Here is a 16,420-nt window from a genome sequence, read left to right as displayed (position 1 = left end):
GAAAGGGCAGTGAAATACCTGAAAAATTTACTTGCTCTGACCTCATTTAGCGAAGGCAGTGCCAGGTGAATATAGTAAAAATAAATTGATTAAAAACTGATGGCTTTAAAAAACCCTCTATCATAAAGCAAACTATAGTCTAGTAGTTTTTCAAATTTTTGATTATGATGCACAGTAAGAAATGCACTTTACAGTATAACTGAGAAGTTTGATGAAACAAGGCTTCCCCTTTGAACTGTGATGCACCCTGGGCTATTGCATTTTTAAAACAGCTTGGTTCTGACCCATGAAAATGATTTCAAGTTTCACCAATGGTCTGCAAACTATAGAAGGAAAAATACTGAGCTCTATAATAAAAGAGGAATTTAACAATTAAGTAAGATAATTCCTTTCAAAAGACAAAAAGACACCCCCCCCCCACCAAGCCCACGTCTCCTTTGGTGTATCACCTAGTTGCTTCATTTTTTAATCTTTATTTTTCCTGTGGCTCTTGCCTTCTACAGGAGGTCCAATATTGTAGAAAATTTTAGGGGTCAGTATGGAGAAGAAATTGAGAGCTATGTATCCTGAAATCCACGTTTCCTTTAGCCACCTTGGAAAATGCCCTGTTTAAGGCACATAGCAAGTTTTGTATGAAGGTGCTTTGTTCCACTAGGGCCTGACTGTTGGTGTTGTGAGTTTCCAGAAAGTGATGGGAAATGCACAGAATGATCTGAGATGCCTGCGAGAGTCCCTCCCCATCACTTTTAGATCTTTGGAGCTTAAGGGGATGTGCTAAGGAGGCTGCCAGCTCTGCTCTGGCCCCAGCTTCTGGGCTGTGTGTGTTTAGAGGTAGCTGAGCAACGCCCACAGCTTTGGCACATAAAACTGTCAAAGACCATAAACCACTTCACTCCCATTCTGGGGCCTGACACAAGAAAGGATACAAAAGAAAACTATTTTCTTGTAAATGTAATTTCTAGTAACTAAAAATGTGCACAAAATGTATTATATTACTTCTCAACTGTGGTGACTTTGCTTTGGTGTTCTGTTGCTGAGTTATCGATAAAGTCAAAGTCCTTGTGTTTATAACACTGCTATGTAATTTAAATTCTCTGGCCTTGCTCCTCCAAGTCAGGACCTTGTCTGCAGCACTGCCGTCACCTGGGTGCTTGTTGGAAACAGCATCTCAGGCCCCACCCCAGCCTTTCTGAATTAGAATCTGCATTTTTACGAGATCCTCTTGACTCAAGTGAACATTTATGTTTGAGGAACTTTAGACTTCAATCTTTTTCTGGCTTGCAGAGCAATAAGCTTCTTTGGTTTCCCTTTGTCTTCCCTAGTAGATGTGCTTCGTATCTCTGTATCTATACTAGGTACTTTAACTCCTCAGGCTGTCCAAGTAAATGGCTTTAAAAGTTAATACATACAACCTGCTGTAATTTGAACCCTGTAAACCCATCCCATTATAACTGTGCTTTGAAGGAAGGGATGGAGGGGCACCTCTGGGAGGGACGTTGACTGACCATCCCCCAGGCAGGGCCCGACAGGGTGATATTATTTTGATAAAATCATTATAATAGTTTCTAGTCCATTGTTTTCTATGTAAAGAATCTCCCATTGAGTTATCCAGAGCTGAATGGACTTGAGAAGGCCAATATTAATTCTGTATGAACTTGCAAGAAATTGCTGTATGAGCCAGCATGCCAGCTTTTACAAGCAGAAATAAAACAATTGTGCAGACCTGATGATTCATGGTAGTTTGCCCAGAAAATTCACTCTACATGAAAATGACTTTGAAAGCTTAGGTAAGTCTCTTGTCAAAGATGAAATCAGAGCCAATTTGTTAATTTATGATTCTTAAGGCTTAGAAGCATGATATATATATATATATATGAATATCCATAGGCCCATTAACCAAACATGCAAGGCAACAGTTTGGGGAACTCCCACCCTAGACAGTGGTGAACACAGATAGATTTTGGACCTTAGAAATCTCTTCTCTTGGTAGAGTCTTTCTCTGTATATATTTTGATATCATCATCTCTCAGCTTTCTGGGGATCTGTCATCATTGCTTACACATTCTGTTTATACTAGAGACCATCCTCAGATTATAAGTAAATCCACATTGCAAATTTCTCTGCATAGGAGATCATATGCTAAAAAACCCACCAGCACTCTTTCAGAAGATACAGGAAGGCATCCTAAAGGAGGGGAAGAGACTGATGAGGTTGAAATTTAAGGTTGAGGGAAGCTACTGGGCCAAGAATGGGATCAAGCAGTTTGACTCAGATAATCAACCAACTCAGGCACTGTGGAAGATATAATAAAGTATAATTGATGGAGACAGCCTCACACTAGCTTGCAATCAATTTTGGAGACAAAGCACACATGGAACAATCAGAAACAATTATAAGTCAGCAAATAACCAAGTGCTAAAGAAATGACTTACGTTTGTAAGAGCTTTCTACTCTACATGGGCCCCATAAATAAATAAATAAATGAACAAATGACATGCTTGTAGGAAGCTATTTTTGCATATTTAATATACAAATAAATATTCATATACTTATATTAAAGGGGATCATGTGTTGTATAAACCTCTTTACAGACATTATGCAAAAATTCTTTGAAATAGGAAGAAGTTAATAATTCACCCAAGATCGCAGAACTAGTAAGTAAGTGGGACAGCCAAGACTAGAGTTTAGGACTTTCAGCTTCCTAACCAAAATTATTTTAATGATGTTAAACCATTTCTCTGTAATAGAAAAAATATGTTTACTTAGGAAACGTGATAGGTGAGATTGCTGCAGTACTCTGGTGAAGGGGTTCTATTCACTAGGAGGCATTTAGTTTTATAAGAAATCACTGTTAAGGGTCTGAAGAACAGAGGGAGTGGAGAACAAGCACCAAAAACTTGGCCACGTGTGCTGATGTTATCTGGAAGAGGTCAGAGTCCAGAGCAACACGTGAAGCTGAGAGATGATAGTGGCTTAATGAAGGCAGCCTTGGTCAGGGAGATAGAAGGGAAGGGATAAATACTAAGGACACTCTGGAGCCCCCGGTGGCAGGCACTGGCAGTGCAGAATAAAGGATATCTGATCATGACAATTTTTGCTTGGGTAGTATGGCTCACTACCACCAGGAGGCATTGGAGGTTCAAAGATGAGAAGATAAAAAACATTTTGGTCTTCATGAGTAATTTGAGATAATACTGAGACCCTGAATTCAAAATGTCTTGAGGACAGATTGCTGCTGCTTTGGGCTGGTGGTGCTGGGCCTGGTGGGAGGGGCAGACATTCAGAGGCTAGTAGGGAGATTGGGGGGATATGCCTGAGAGCTAACGTGCCATCTTTGTTACTTTTGTTACCTGTCATGAGGTTCTGGAAAGACCCTGCCATCACCAGCATGTCTTTCCTTGGAATGTCCAGGTTTTTCCAGCCCACTGAATATTTATGTGTCAGATTATTTATCACTAGATGTATATTTGTTTTTATTTTCCCAGTTGTTTCATTGTCACTTCCTGACTTTATTTTTAACCTCTCTAGGTTCCTTTCTATTTATTTTTCTGGCCCTGGTGCCCTGAATTCCTCCCGATTTAGTGTCAATATGATGTGAACTCTAAAGGTAAACAAGCCACACTGATATGGTTGAAGTATCAGGTCATTCATCCCTTTTCCCTTCTTTGTCTTATTTTCCTTATCTTCCTCTTCCTCTCTATTAATAAATACTTGAGTCATTTAAAACTATGCGACAGGCATTTCCTCAGCAGGAGATAGATCCTGAACAAAAGTTTAAAAACACTGAAGATGAAATAGCACAATCCTCCCCCACTCCCCCTGCCCCCGGCCCCCGCAGTGTTTCATTTGCATACCACCTCTGTGATTTTTGCCCTGTCTGCATACCGTTTGTTAGTTACTTAACTTTGTTCAAATTGAGTCATTCATTTTACTCAAATTAATTTTTATAAGGGAAAACTTTCCATCAACATTGAGAAATTTAAAACATTAATTAGAATACTTAACTATTAAAAAATGTTCGTCAGTACTGTTACAAACCCTATATCGTTAGTGGAGGGGCTGACTGAGAACTATATATTCAAAATGCACTTCTTTGAAGTTTTTTTGTGTTGAATACAGATTTGCCTCCTTCCACTCATTGGTCCTTGTTTTGTCATAGGGAGCAATACAAAGTAAGTTTTGCTTTTCTTTTTTTTTGCAAATTGCTTCCCTTTAAAGGAGACAATTCCTTTGGGATCTTCTTTCCTCTAGATTAGATTCCCCAGATGCCCTCCCTCCATTCATGTGTTGCTCTGTTGCTGTGTCTTCCCTAACCTCCTATCATTGCAGTCTCTTTCCTCCAAATAAACTCAATTTTTGAATCCTGGCTTGTTCATCTCCTTCTAAAAGAACGGTTCTGAGACTGGCCACAGTTCTCCAGATGAGTTCTCACCAGTGCAGAGTTAATGGGGCTTTGCTTGTTTTTGTTTGAACACAGTTTTTCCCTTAATGGGACCTAAAGTTGTTCTGCTTAGAAAAAAGTAATAGTGTTATACTGCTGACTCGTATTCTGGCAGTGAGTGTCTAATACGGCCCGTCATTTTCACTTCTTACCAGTTTTCGCCCATGTTAGGCCTGTGCAATGGAAAAACATCTAAATGGCAAGATTTTTTTCTTATTGAATTTAATTTTGCTGATTTTGGTCTTCGTCCCAGACTTTATTCTGAATTCTGCTCTATCCTTTAATATTTTAACTTTCTTCTCAATTTAGGGAAAACAATTTTGATAAATAAATCTCCATCAAGCCACTGATAAATCAAACAGCGTAAGCCAGGGACAAAAGCCCTTCAGTACGTCACCGGGGATTCATTCAGGCTAATGTGGATCCAGAAAGACTTGTGCCATCCCAGCCACTGGCGGCGAACTACTTATTTCCAAATACTTGTTCCTCCTGTTGGAAAACCATGAAAAAATGTGTCTATCTAAATTTGTGGGGAGCACTTTTCTCATTTGTCATGTGTTTTCATAGATCACTAATCAGTATCGTTCTGGAAGTGTCATCATTGTGCTGAGGTGTCATTGATCTGGCCCTACGGACTTGAACTTATTTAAAATGCCCAGATGAATACTTATTGCTTAATTTATCTTGCTTTCCAGTTTCTGCAGAAATGTTTATTATACCCTGTCCAATTTGAAAATCATTCTCCTTAATAAAAAGAAAGAAGGAAAATATCTTAGTTCTTTGCCTCTTAAATTCTTTCTTAAATCCCTTGTGCCTTTTTAGGGCTAATTGCCTCCAGGGGAAGAGATTCATTCATTTACTCATTATGGAGCTCCCAGATGCCAATAATGTCCTAGACTCTGAGGACAGTAAGAGAAAAGACAAAGTCCCTGATCTTAAGGAATTGATAATAGAGTAGGAGGACATAAAAATAATCAGAAAAGTGGAATATGAGCCGTCTTAGTCTGTGTGGGCTGCTATAAAAGATACCACAGACTGGGTAGCTTATAAACAGCAGAAATTTATTTCTCACATGTCTGGAGGCTGGAAGTCTGAGGTCAGGGTCCCAGCATGGACGGGGGAGGGCTGTCTTCTGTGTGGCAGACTGCTCGTTGTGCCCTCACATGGTGGATGTGGCTAGAGAGCTCTGTGGAGCCTCTTTAATAAGGACACTAATCCCATTTGTTAAGGCTCTGCCCTCATGATCTCATCACTTCCCAAGGGCCCCATCTACTAACATCATCATCTTTAGGGGTTAGGATTCCAATATTATGTTTTCGGAGTCGGGGACACAAACGTTGAGACTACAGCATGAGCAGAGGTGCTAACAAAACAGGGCCTGAATCACTTTGTGAGTTCAAACCTTGGGTTGCCCTGGTTGGCTGTGAGGTTGTGCCCTGCATCTTCCAGAGGCTGCCCTTCATAATGACAGTGATGTGTACTGCTGTATGCAGTGGCCTGGATCCCGGATCCACTGCTTATCAGTGCTGTATCTTTGCTCAAGTTATCCTTGTTCAAGCCTATTAACCTTTACTTTCCAACTCTAGAGAATAGGGTAAAGAATTATATCTATCTCATAGGGCTGTGATGAAGTTTAAATAAAAAACCCCTCTAAAACATTTATAATACATTTATCTCAGTGCTTGGCACATACTGAGTGCTTGGTAAATGTTGTTATTATTAATAAAATGTGACCGGGCTCTACTGGAAGCACACACAGCGAGCCATGGAAGCACAAGGAGTCCTCAGGAGTTTCCAAAGACTGATGTAACACATCACCACAAATGTGGTGACTTAAACCAACACACATTTATTCTCTTAGTTATGGAGCCTAGAAGTCCAAAATTAGTTTCCCTGGTAGAAGCCAGGGAGTTAGCAGGGCCTTCTTTCCTCCAGAGGCTTTACAGGAGAAGCCGTTCCTTGCCTCTGCCAATTTCTGATGAAGCCAGCATTTCTTGGTTGTGCTTCACTCCAGTCTCTGCCTCTGTGGTCACACTGCCTTCTCCTCCTCCGTGTGTAGTCAGATGTCCCTCTGCCTCCCTCTTGAAGGACATATGATTTCATTTAGGGGCCATCCAGATAATCCGAGATGATCTCCGCATCTCAAGATCCTTAACTTAGTCACACCTGCAGAACCCCTTTGCCATATAAGATAACATTCATAGGTCCCAGGGATTCAGATCTGGATATCTTAGGGGACCACTATTGAATTAGTCAGGATTCTCTGGGGAAACAGATCCAACAGGATATATATGAGATTATGGAGGTTAAATCCCACAACCTGCCATCCTCAAGCTGGAGAACCAGGAAAGCTGGTACAACTCAGTCTGCTGGTCTGAGTCAAGGAGTCCAAATGTCTGAGAACCAGGAGCTCTGACGTCTGAAGGCAGGAAAAGATAGATGTCCCAGTTCAAGAAGAGAGAATTTGCCCTTCCTTTGCCTTCTTGTTCCATTTGTGTCCCCAGTGGATTGGATGGTGCTCACCTTTGTTGGTGAGGGTGGATCTCTTTACTCAGTCTACTGAGTCAAAAGCTAATCTCTTCCAGGAACACCCTCACAGAGACATCCAGAAACAATGTTTTACCAGCTTTCTGGGCATCCCTTAGCCCAGTCAAGCTGACACATAAAATTAGCCATCACAGTCATGTACCCTGCCCAACCTGGTTTAGAATGGGAAGAAATGTCAGAGCCACCTTCCTGAAGGAGCTGATTGGTGGCTGATCCCAGCCACGAGGGGGGGGTGGAAGCTACCCCAGCAGAGATTTGTGCAAAAGCATCCCAGATGGGGAAAGAGCGTGGAGAGAGGGACAGTGGACGAGCCAGAGAGACATGGCTCGTTGTCAGTGTCACTGTGAAATTTCTTGATCATTTTTCTTAGCTGACATATCAAATTCTTTATTTATCCTCATTGAAACTCAGGATTATTTTGTTTTAAAATGTGTATTTAAATTTGGGACTGCAAGAAGACCTTTGATCAAGAGTATCATGTTTGTTGCAAATTAAATATATCTTCAGATACGGTGTCTCCCTGACATCTTGCTGCCTGGAAGGGTGAGGTCTGCTTGGCTCGTGTTTGCAGAGGTTGTAGACGTAGCCCCACAGCCTGAATGGGGCCCACAGACAGGGTTTGCTTCATCCCACAGTGTTTTAAAATGTTTGAATCCCTTGAAAACTTTAAAAGGTAGGGAAATTGATATGAAAAGTCCAAATCTCTAACTTCTATTAAAACATAGTGCCCCTCTGACCCTCTTTCTTGCCGAGGCTGAAACACAGGCCTTCCAGGTGGAGAGAGAGTCACGCCACTCAGTCTCCCTCTAACTGGGGCCGGCTAGCTCCAGCCATTGAGCTGGCCCTGGGATTTCCCCGGAGGAGAGAAACACAAAAGTGGGAAGATGAAAGTCCAAGTGGGCAGTGTTTCTCCCTCCAGACCGGCTTCTGCCAGCTCCTCCCTTGCTGCTCCCCCAGATCTGGGCTTGTGAGTGTGAGGTGCCTGGTGCACATCTCCAGCCCTCAGCCTCTCCCGCTCTCAGCTTTCCTGCTCCTACCCCAAACCCAAGAACAGGGGTAGAGCAATTGAAAGGCAAAAAACCTGACCTGAAACAACACTGAGGCCTCAGGCTCCTGGCTTCTCTTTTTCTGGGGAAGGTGTCCTTTTTGGTGCAGTTTCTGGAGGAAAACAGAGAAAAGCAGTGAGGAGAAAGAGAGAGCGCCTCTCACCAGCCAGAGTGACTGCAGGTGGCCGGGCGATCACCTTCACACCCACTTACTATAAAAACCAAACAAAACCAGTACTCACTGCCTTAATGTTCTAGCCTATCTCCTTCCTGTCTTTTATTTATAGATTGGAGATGGGACCATATTGACATACTCTTATAGGTTCCTTTTTTCACTTGGTAATATAGTAGAAGCATTTGCATGTTTTATTGACTATTGCCCTATTTTTTAAAAAAGTTTTTTTACTGAAGTGAGATCATAAAAATTAAAAACATAAAATTAAACATTTTAAAGTAAAAAATTCAGCAGTATTTAGTACATTCACAGTGTTGTGCAACTACCACCTCTATCTAGTTCCAAAATATTTTCACCATCCCAAAAGAAAACTCGGTACCCATTAAGCAGTTTCTCCACATTTTCTCCTTCCCCCAACCCCTGGAAACTACCAGTTTGTGTTCTGTCTCCGTGGATTTACCTATTCTGATTATTTTATATACGTGGAATCATACAATATGTGACTTTTTGTGTCTAGCTTCTTTCACTTGTCATAATATTTTCAAGTTGTATCCATGTTGTAGCATTTAATCTTCATTCCTTTTTATAGTTAATATTCATATATACATTGCTGTATATGAATATATATATTCCATTCCATACATACATCCCCCTCAATTTATTTATCTATTTCTACCTTCTGGCTATTATCAATAATGCCAGTATGAGCATCTGTGTACCTATATTTGTTTGAGTTTGAGTATCCATTTTCATTTCTCTTGGGTATATACCTAGGAGTTGAAATGCTATTCATATGTAATTCTAGGTTTAACCTTTTGAGGAACTGCCAAACTTTTTCCCACAGCAGCTGCACCATTTTGGATTCCCCTAAGCAATGTATAAAAGTTCTGATTTCTCCGTATCCTCACCAACACTTGTTATCGATTGACAATTGATTATAGCCATCCTAGTGGGTGTGGGGTGGTGCTTCGCTGTGGTTTTGATTTGCATTTCCTTACTGTCTGTCATTATTTCTAATGGCTGCAGAGTATTCTCTTTGCTGGATGTCACATAGTTTACCCAGTTACTTCTCCATCGGTAAACACTGAGTCCCCCTCATCTTTTTGGCCTTAAAAGCACATAGACTGTAGTACACACCAGCGTGTTCTCAGCTGAAGGTGTGGACTGTGGAGTCAGACTGATGAGGTTAGGGTATGGCATCTCCACTTACTGTGTGGTCTTGGGCAATTCACATAACTTCTAAACCTCAGTTTCTTCATTAGCGAAATGGGAATAAATAAAAGACCTGTTTTACCAAGTGTTGGGTCAGCTGAGGTTAGGCACATATTTGAAGGCTTTGGACACACATCACCAAATTGTCCTTTCCAGTTACTAATTGCTCCACCAGCACTGTATGCTTATTTCTAGAACCTTCAACACTGGGAATTGTCATTTAAAAAAATCATTGCTAATGCCTCATTATTGTTTTAAAATTTGCATTTTTTTGATTACTAGTGAGCTTGAATATTTTGAGGACATTTATATATCTCTTTTGTGAATTGCTTTTTTATGTCCCTTGCTCATTTTTTTCTTAGGATGGTGAACTTGTCTAAGTTTCTGTAAAAGCCATTTATATAAGGATATTAACCTAACATGCTTGTCATTTTGTTAAAAAATAATTCACTTCTAGTTTGTCATTTGCATTTTAATTTCACATAGATACATGGCATGGCTCATCACTAAAGGATCTGTAAATACCAAACTCCTGATGTTTCTGAGAGGGGATGGACAGATGTTGAGCAAGTTAGGCCTCAGTTTTCCTATCTGTGAAATGAGATTGGACTAGAAAATTGCTGTTTATTTCCAGATTTGAAATTTTATGATTTTATATAAACATCTTGTATGTTCAGTATTATAGTATTATTCAACTTCATATTTTAATATTATTTTTTATAAAATTAAAAACAATGTTTTTAATTAAGTTTATTTATTTTTTTAAAGGAGATACTGGGAATTGAACCCAGGACCTCATGCATGCTAAGTACTCACTCTACCACTGAGCTATACCTTGCCCCCTTTCAACTTCATATTTTATATTTGTATGTAATAGTAATAAGCATAAAGATAATTACTCCCTAAACTGCTTCGGTATGTCTTGAGACCCTTGAGTAGAAGCTCTACGTATATATGTAATTGTGTTAAATTTATTTTATACATATATTATAAAATAACATTCTCCCAGGTCACAAAAATTAAAAATTTCATATATATATTGCTTGTGTTTTACTAAATGAGTTGTTTATAATTCTCTTTTAAGGAATTTTTGTATCATTGAGGCTGCTATAAATCACTGATCTTTTTGTTGTTAAACAGGTATTTGATGCAGTCAATCCTACATATTCTAACTTTAAGAGCGACTTTGCGAAGAGGCTGTCGGCTGAAGTTCCTGTTGCCAGTAGCCCAATTACCACAAGATGGCGGCAAAGCCAAACCAGGGATCTGGCAGCCCATTCTTTTGGGGAAGAGCATTCAACCACTGACCTCCCACAAACTACGCTGAAGGCAACGCCTGAGAAAGAGACCTTGATTCCAGGTAAGGTAATAGAAATACCACAGGTTAACTCTGAAATCCTTAAAAAAAGATATATTTTTGAGAGAATGTTTGTCTTAAAGAAATACCTAGTGTCACATTTCATCAACTGCTTTTCTTTTTTTCTTCTTTTAAATAAAAAATTTCCAAGGAGGTGATAAGGAAGGGGAGGGCTGAAAAAAAAGCCAAAAGAAAGTATGTTGCATTTTAAAAATGTTTCTGAGATTTATATTTGTAGACGATTACTTTTGTAAAGATTGTAAATATGTATAAACATGTGTATACATTTGTATACACGCAAATATATCTCTTTCTTGTTTTGCAAAGTATCGAATTTTTAATGACTCTGGTAATATTCCTTGTCTAAAACAGTCAGGAAAAAGATATATTAGTAATGAAATAATCAAGTAGGAAATAGGAGAAGAAAAAGATTAAAACAGGAGGGGATGTGTGGAAGAGAAAGAAAAGGAAGGAAAAGGAGAGATACGGAGGGAAGGAGAGAGGAGAAAGGGAGAGAGAAGAAGAAGGAAAAGAAGGAGGAGGAGGAGGGGGGGGGAGATGGAGTTGGGGAAAGGGAAGGGGGAGAGGAGGAGAATGAGAAGAAGTGAGATAAGGCGAGGGGAGGGAAACAAGAAGAGAGGGAAGAGGAAAGCAAAGGGAAGGAAAGATGAGAGTGGGACCGTCTGATGCCTGCCTGGGGCAGGGACGGGGAATAGGCACCAAAGCCCTGATCTGGTGGGCAGGGATCCAGGATCAACCAGTCAAGCTCTGAAACACAAGCTATCTTTCTAAAATATGTCTCATGTGAGCACAAGCTTTTTTATTCCCATCCTTCAGAAGCAAAATTTGCCACTTCGAGATTTAATTTCTGTGCTTCCTTCTTAAAATCCTAGGCGACATAATTCATTGTCTTATCAGCATGTTTAAGGCAAATGTGAACTGTAATGTCACTCTTTTCTCAATATTAGACACAATGAGGCACTGCAGTCCTGCAGATTGAAAGGGAGCCCAAATACTTTTTTTTTTTTAAAAAACACCTTTATTGTGGTATGTTTCCTGTACCATAAACCACACGTATTTCAGATGTACACTTTAATGAGTTTTGACAGATGTATACACCAATGAAACCACCACCACTATCAAGATATCTGACATTTCCATCATTCCCCAAGAGGTGCAACCTCTGAGTTCCCAATTTATCCCTTCCCGCTCCCTTTAACCACTGGTAACCATAAGTTTGTTCTCCATGTCTGTGAGTCTGTTTCTGTTTTGTAGATAAGTTTATCTGTGTCCTTTTTTTTTTTTTTAGATTCCACGTATGAGTGATATCATATGGCATTTTTCTTTCTCTTGCTGTCTTACTTCACTTAGAATGGATATTGTCATTCCAAATCATTTTTAAGCAATTTAAATTCCCATGGAACAGTATCAATACTGAAAGTAGCTGGTTGAAGCAGTAGGAGATTCAGGGTTGTAAGAAAGGTCTTAGATTTTGGATAGCCCAGGACTCGAGGAGAGGGGCTCTAGGAACACTAGTGACAGTTTATCCAGCCTATGTTTGTCCAAATGCAGAAGGGACTGTCACATGGCAAAAGGCCAAGATACTGAATCCAATGGCCCCTTGAATCCTCTGATGAATAAGTGATATAGCAGATATTTAGTTTTAGAAGATGACTTGTCAAAGTTTTCAGTGCAGTTAAAAGTCTGGTAAAGGGCTTTCTCAATCTTGAGAAGAGAATAGAAATGGATACTAATAATGCAAATGACATTGACTCTTCCATGACTGTAACTTAGGAAGCGTTTCAGCAATGTCATCTCAAACTCGCTTTCTATCTTTGTGCAGTAGGAAGAGGGAGGGGCAAAGTGATTTGCTCATGATCATGTAGTGAACGTCAAAGACCAGATGGCAAGCATCCCATGGTGATTTCCTGGCAGGATGATCACAGCCTGGGCAAACCAGATACTCTTTGTTCCATCATTTTAAACTATTGGACTGTTTGTATCCATTCTTTAAAGGTACAATTGTGTTCTTTCCTTGCAGAGATAAAGTGCTTCTGCTGCTGCTGCTGCTGCAGTTGAGGTCAGGTCCTTAATCTTGGCATTTCCTCCTGGCTCTGGAGGCCACTGAGGCAATTTCTCATCTGGTGTTCACTTATGAACCCAGTACTCTGAATAAGGCCCTGTGCCATCCCTTCCACCCTACTCCACCCCAGAATTTTGGAAAGACGAGGACCTGTGTCTTCACATTCTGTTCTACTGTACATGCCAAGGGCTGAACTCTAAACAAAGGTTTAAAAGATTAAATTGTTTTAAAAATTCAAAATTCAAATTCAAAGCTAAATGTTTTTCTGGCAGGATCCTACAAAGAACCACTGAAGACCCCCAACAGGGGCAATTTTGGAACCATTAACTCTGCTCTCTGTTTTTGCAAGGAACCTCATGCACTGGATGGAAGCTGGAAGGAAAATGTTGCCTCGAAAGGCCAGGTAGGTGGAGAGAGAAAACTGAAGATCTCACACCTTGAGAAGCTCAGAAAACTAGGTCCCAAATGTGACATAAGAGCTGGCTTATCTGCTCTTACAAATCAAGAAGAAAATGATGAGTTCCTGACAGAAAAAAAGAATGCATGAAGGACATGAATAGAGGGAATTCCAAAATGAAATAGAACATCCAACAAATACATAAAAAGTATCCATCAAAAATTAGTATCCATCAAAAAAGAGATGAGACTAACCATCAAAAAGCTAAGATTAAAAATAGAATAAAATTATATGTATTATGCTATGTTTCCTTTCAGCCAAAAGATCTCTTGTGCAATAATTTCCCAACTATTTGGAAAATATGTGGTGAATTGGTCCACCCTTCGTGGTCTCTCTTCCTCTGTAAGATGGCCTTTTAGATATTTCTCTAAAGTCTTTGTTATTGTTGTTTAGTTTCTCAACTAAGTTAATTTAGTTCTTTTAAGTATCTTACTTATTATGGTTTTAAGTTCATAGGAGTCCACCTTAAATCCTTTAAGCACATTAAATACCAGTAGCATGCTTTCAGGTTTATCAAATTCAGTGAAAAGCTCTGAAGGAATCAATGTTTTATTTAGAAAACTTTGAACTGGAAATGTCATAAATTCTCAGTTTAGGCAAAGTTACTCATTAGTGTGTGCCCCCTCTGGCATATATATCTTAACTAGAGGAGCGATAAAATATTGTGACTGTAAAATTTAATTACTTGAACTCATAATCCAGTTGGAAACAAATGTATTAGAGCAGATCTTTTGCTGGTGCCTTATTGTTGGGTAAGGGTTTGGGAGTGGGGGTGGGGAAATGCTCAGGGGGTTCTACTGAGGTAACTATGGGTGCTGTTGAGCTCGTGGCCAGATTACTAGCACCAGATTACTGTCCTTTCCACACTGCTGCTGATTGGAGTTTTTACTGCCCTGAACTTCAGGACTTCCCTTTTCCTTCCCCTTGTGCTGTCTGGTAACTGGTGGCAGCAAAGTTGGTGACTCTGTTCACATGGGATCACAATGGTGTCGGCAAGTTACCATCATCACAGCAATTGTTACCTAGCCAGAAGATCATCGTCCCAGCATCACTGAAGAACCTGGGCAGGGGACAATGGAAATTGTTTTACTGCTTCACGTAGAGCATCTGTTGTCATGACTGGTTAGAAGTCTAACAGTAGCAAGAGTGGTCCAGATACAAAGTGAGGTCTTCCACTTCGACAGTAAATACATGTCTTCATGTGGTCCTCAGAGGTCGTCTGTAGGGGGTTTCCACAGTAAGAACCACACAGCTGTGGAGACATTCAGAATTCTCATATCCACCAGCTCTATGCCAAGTTGCTCATTAAAGCGATAAGTAGCTCTCACCTAGGGAAGAGTATCCCTGGGTACGCTGAGCAGAAGCACACTGGGTGATGCCTCGCTCAGCTGTGTGGTAACTATGGGATTCCAAAGAAGTGAATCTGTGAAGAGTTACACTGAGCTACTGGCCAGCAAGCCATTTCAGGAATGTTTTTATACCAGTACTTTACAAATGGGGGCGATTCTGTTCCCCAAGGGACATAATGTCTGAAGATGTCACTGATGATCACGACCCAGGAGGAGGATGTCTAGTATACAGAGGTTAGGGATGCTGCTAGATGTCCTGTAATGCACAGTACAGTCCCCACAATAACAAATTATCTGTTGCCAAATGCCAATAGTTCTGAGGTTAGGAAACCCTGCCTTCTAATTAGTTATTTTGCTTTGAATACCTGAAAATCAATGTTTCATTGACTGGCAATGCCTATTATGTGACATAATATCTGGGAAGAAAATCAAAATATCAAAATGATGCTTGGCAGAGAGACTTTGTCTGAATTATGATGATCCAGTGGTTAAATGTATTGTAAAGGAGGAAAAAAAAAAAGAGAATCATCTCTGCTTTAACAATTCATTATTGTATTTCTGGAATAAGTACTTTTCTTTCCCCTCACAACTAATTTTCCTGTCTGTTTTTGATTGAAATTGGATGTAAGAATGTCAGAAGTGCTTTTTATATACCAGCCCAGAGAGATAGTAATCAGATTTTTGTGGAAATTTAGGCAATTTACTTAAGCTCTCTGTGGCTCGATGTCCCCATTTCTCATGGGCAAAGGTGTCAGTGGAAAAGGACCTTTAAGATAATTAGTTTAATCCCAGCACATTACAGGTGAGGAAAATTGAGGTCCCAAGAAAACTTCAATAACAGACGGAGGGAACATCTCTGGCTTGAATGCTTGAGAGGCACTCCTTGAAAGAAATCTTTCTGGAAAAAAGCAGCCTTACTAATGCTCAACCTTATGATTTTGAGGAGGTCTTTTAATTTCAGAAAGTACTAGAAATATGACATTTCAGTTCTTGCAGGCTTTGATGATCACTGGCCTATGGTTGGTTTGAGGGCTAAGAGGATTTTTAGGCTAGAAGAATAAAAGAGGATTTTACTCTAGTAATACCTGCCTCTGGAGTTCTTGGGGGAGATTAGAAATAACATACGTAGAACTCTCAGGACTGGGTTCATCACACAGTGGTTAGCTAAGAAACAATGACGATTATTGTACTGCTGGTTTTGGTAATGTGTAGTTTCTGATCTTCCTAGTGAATTACTAGTTTCAACTCTACACCATGCATCGCATCTGAGATATACATATATATTTCTAAATAAGTGTTCTCTTTGTTTGTTTTTAGAAGTGCTTAAACCAGTTATTTTCGACCCAGAAGGTGGCTCAGCATGTGAATGGGAAAATGCAGCTCTGTGAGCAATCCCAGTGCGTTTGGAAAGGTACGGGTCAAAGATTTTCTGTTCGTCCTCTTTCCTACCCTCCTTTCTCCCTGCATCCTTCATTTCTCCCTTATCTTGGAATGTATCATTTTTATATTTATTAGACTAAGTCAACATAATTGTAAAATTTAGATAATTCTCATGATCCTCTGTCTTAACCATCCCCACCTCCACTTCCCATGTTCTAGGGACAACCACTCTTAGCTCTTTCCGGCTATTCCCCCTGGTATTTACATCTGTTTTCTAAATAATATTTGTAAACTGCTGTTTTGAAAAGTATAGGCTTCATCACAACTTTCTAGCATAGTAAGAACTTAGTTCTCCTCCTTTCTCTTTCATCTC

At 39.9% G+C, this 16,420-nt stretch overlaps 1 protein-coding gene across 3 annotated transcripts in view; it reads left to right on the top strand.

The window, feature by feature from the left end:
• The window catches only part of CDC20B (cell division cycle 20B), a 53,755-nt gene that overhangs the window by 12,281 nt on the left and 25,054 nt on the right, over window positions 1-16,420 (top strand). For all 3 annotated transcript variants that reach the window (XM_032472249.1, XM_032472244.1, XM_006185931.2), the window contains exons 3-5: window positions 10,562-10,781; window positions 13,134-13,264; window positions 15,985-16,078. In XM_032472249.1, coding sequence (XP_032328140.1) covers window positions 10,562-10,781; window positions 13,134-13,264; window positions 15,985-16,078 — 445 coding nt within the window. The remainder of the gene's footprint in view (window positions 1-10,561; window positions 10,782-13,133; window positions 13,265-15,984; window positions 16,079-16,420) is intronic.

The sequence above is a fragment of the Camelus ferus genome, chromosome 3, assembly GCF_009834535.1.
Source record: "Camelus ferus isolate YT-003-E chromosome 3, BCGSAC_Cfer_1.0, whole genome shotgun sequence".
Lineage (NCBI taxonomy): Eukaryota > Metazoa > Chordata > Mammalia > Artiodactyla > Camelidae > Camelus > Camelus ferus.
Note: the sequence above shows the minus strand (reverse complement) of the source record. Positions and strands in the feature narration are given on the sequence as shown.